Here is a 3,254-nt window from a genome sequence, read left to right as displayed (position 1 = left end):
GTTGAGAATTTAGAGGGTTAAAATGTTGTGGGGTTATTAACCAATGTCATAAAACAGCATGTGTGCTACTGTTACATGAGAAACTATTTGTTCTGTAAGCCTTCACCTGAAGTACAATAAAATATTAAAAAAATAAAAAAGAAGTTAAACATACAATCACCATATGACCCAGCAATTCCGTGTCTAGGTATATACCTCAAAACACTGAAAACAGAGACTCAAACAGACACATATACACCAATGTTCACTGCACCACTATTCACAATCGCCAAAAAGTGGAAACAACCCAAGTGTCCATCAACAGATGAACAGGCAAACAAAATGTGGTACATACATACAATGAAATATTACGCAGTCATGAAGAGAAATGAAGTCCTGATATTCGCTACGACAGGGATGAATCTTGAAAATATGATGCTGAGTGAGAGGCCAGACAGAAGAGGACAAACATTGGAAGATCTTACTTACATGAATATCTAGCATAAGTAAATCCATCGAGACAAAAGAAGGTTAGCTAGGGGATAGGGAAGGAGACTGGTGGTACAGTGGTTAAGCACTCAGCTGCAAACTGAAAGGTTAGCAGTTGGAACACACCAGTGGCTCCTCAGGAGAAAAGACCCGGTAATCTGCTTCTGTAAAGACTACAGCCTAGAAAACCCTATGGGGCAGTTCTACTCTGTCGTATGGGGTTGCTATGAGTCAGAATTGACTCGAAGGCACACAGCAACAACAAGAGGGGGTTGGGGGGAGGAGGGAATGGGGAGATTTAAAAAAAAAACAAAAAACAAGGTCTATAGCACAAGGCCATCTGTATATGTTTAACAGATTTTAATTACACAGAGCAACACTGTGTGGTCTACAAGTGTTCATATGTACCCAAAGATGCATGGATGTTAAATGTGTGGGCGTTTGTCTATGGGGTGCCAGGGAGGAAACGGGCGTGGGGCCAGGAGATTAAAGGGAAAATAAAACAGAAAGCAAAATAGCGACATAGATAAATGATATACAAGAACTGAAAATATGACTCAACGTTATATATCTAACTCCACCCCCTTTAGAAAACTCCATCTTAAAGACTCATTTCTTCTCAGAAGCCTTCCCCAGACCACCTCTCCAAGCCTCCATTGCTTCCCCAGCTAGGATCAGTCATTCCCTCCTCTCAGTTCCCACCAAAGCCACTGCAACCACCATTCAAGAACAGTCTCACTAGATCATGACTGACTGTGCCCACGACTGTCTCTCCAACCAGAGCAGGGAATCAGGTCTGTTCCTCCTCTGTGTGCCTCAGTTTTCCAAATCTTTAGAAAAAAACCCATTGCCGTCGAGTCGATTTTGACGCATACTTACCCTATAGGACAGAGTAGAACTGCCCCATAGGGTTTCCAAGGCTGTAATCTTTACAGAAGCAGACTGCCACCTCTTTCTCCTGTGGAGCGGCTGGTGGGTTCAAACTGCTGACCTTGCAGTTAGTAGCGAAGTGCTTCATCACTACACCACCAGGGTTTCTTGATCTTTAGAAAGGGGATAGTAATCACAGTACCTACCCGCTTGAGTTACTGGGGGTTAAATTAATCAATTCATGTCCTCTGTTTGGCACGGTGATTTTGCCACACTGTAAGCACTCCCTGGGTGGTGCTCACAGTTAAGCACTTGACTACTAACCGAAAGGTTGGCAGTTCAAATCCACCAAGAGGCACCTTGGAAGACAGGCCTGGCGATCTGCTTCTAAAAGGTCACAGCCTTGATAACCCTGTGGAGCAGTCCACTGTGCACACATGGGGTCACCATGAGTCGGAATCGACTCAACAGCAGCTAATAACAACCATACGTGAATGAAGTCCTTGGGTGATGCAATTGGTTAACACGCTCGGCTGCTAGCCGAAAGGTTGGAGGTTCGAGTCCACCCAAACACACCTTGAAAGAACGGCCTGACAATCTACTTCTGAAAAAAGTTAGCCATTGAAAACCCTATGGAGCATAGTTCTACTCTGACGCGCTTGGGGTTGCCGTGGGTCGGAATGGACTCCACGGCAACTAACAACAACAACAAGCACACAATACACGTTGGCTGCTATTATTATCATCATTAATATCATTGTCATTCTTCAGATTGGCCTCAGGAAATGTCTAAGACTTTACCCCCAATGCCTCCTCCTCCAGGAAGCCTTCCCTGACTTCCAGAACAGAGCCCCACCTGCACCTGTGGTACCTCCATTATAGACTCTTCTCCCAGTGTGGACACTGTCTGCTCACCTGTGGGTCTCCCCCATTGGACTGGGAACTCCTCAAGGACCGGGACCAGGATCTGTTTGACTCAGGTTCCTTAGAGCCCAGCATAGTGGCTGGTGTCCCTTGAGCCTCCAGAACTGCCTGCCCACCTGAATGGAATGTAGGCTGAGAGGGCAGATAAGGCAGGTATATAATTAACGAATATATGGCAGGCAGTATATGATAACACCCTGGTGAGAGGGTAGAAACCATACATGGCAAGTGAGAGTCCCAATCTGGTTTCAGCCCACCTTCTGCCTCCTCCCCTACCACTCCCCTGCAGACTCCCTGCATTCCTGATTGTCATACCTGTCCCTGGACCCACCTTTGAGACTTTGCCCATGTAGGCCCCTCTCCTTGGAATGTCCTTCCTTCCCATTCTTCCATTCTCGTTGCTGCCAACGCCATGACCCTGTTGAACCCTTGCAAGCACGACTTTTGATACTAAAGAACAAGGATTCTTTTTTTAAAAAAAAATTTATTTTATTTTTTGTTGTTGAAAATATACACAACAGAACATACAACAATTCAACAATTTCTGCATGTACAATTTAATGACATTGATTACATTCTTCGAGTTGTGCAACAATTTTCACCCTCGTTTTCCGAATTGTTCCTCCCCCGGTAATGAAAACTCACTGCCCCCCAAGCTTTCTATTTAATCTTTCGAATTGCTGTTGTCAGCTTGATCCCATATAGATAGTTCTTTAAAAGAGCATAATGCTCAAGGCAGACATTCTTTACTAGTTAAGCTAAACTTTTGTTTGGTTTAAAGAAGACTTCAAGGGATATTTTTGGTTGACGGTTTCAAGATGATCTCAGGGCAGTAGTTTTGGGGGTTCATCCAGCCTCCATGGCTCCAGAAGTCTGGGTTCCATGGGAATTTGAAATTCTGTTTTGCATTTTCCTCTTTTTGATCAGGATTCTTCTATAGAATCTTTGATAAAAACAGAACAAGGATTCTTAACCTCTGTGTATATGCCATG

General features: G+C 44.2%; 1 protein-coding gene across 1 annotated transcript in view; it reads right to left on the bottom strand.

Moving 5' to 3' along the window:
- Positions 1–2,358, bottom strand: part of MYH14 (myosin heavy chain 14) — a 115,620-nt gene extending 113,262 nt beyond the window's left edge. The window contains exon 1 of the mRNA XM_004381844.2: positions 2,254–2,358. Coding sequence (XP_004381901.1) covers positions 2,254–2,337 — 84 coding nt within the window. The 5' untranslated portion in view covers positions 2,338–2,358. The remainder of the gene's footprint in view (positions 1–2,253) is intronic.
- Between the last annotated feature and the right edge of the window lie 896 nt (positions 2,359–3,254).

The sequence above is a fragment of the Trichechus manatus genome, unplaced genomic scaffold (assembly GCF_000243295.1).
Source record: "Trichechus manatus latirostris isolate Lorelei unplaced genomic scaffold, TriManLat1.0 scaffold00087, whole genome shotgun sequence".
Lineage (NCBI taxonomy): Eukaryota > Metazoa > Chordata > Mammalia > Sirenia > Trichechidae > Trichechus > Trichechus manatus.
Note: the sequence above shows the minus strand (reverse complement) of the source record. Positions and strands in the feature narration are given on the sequence as shown.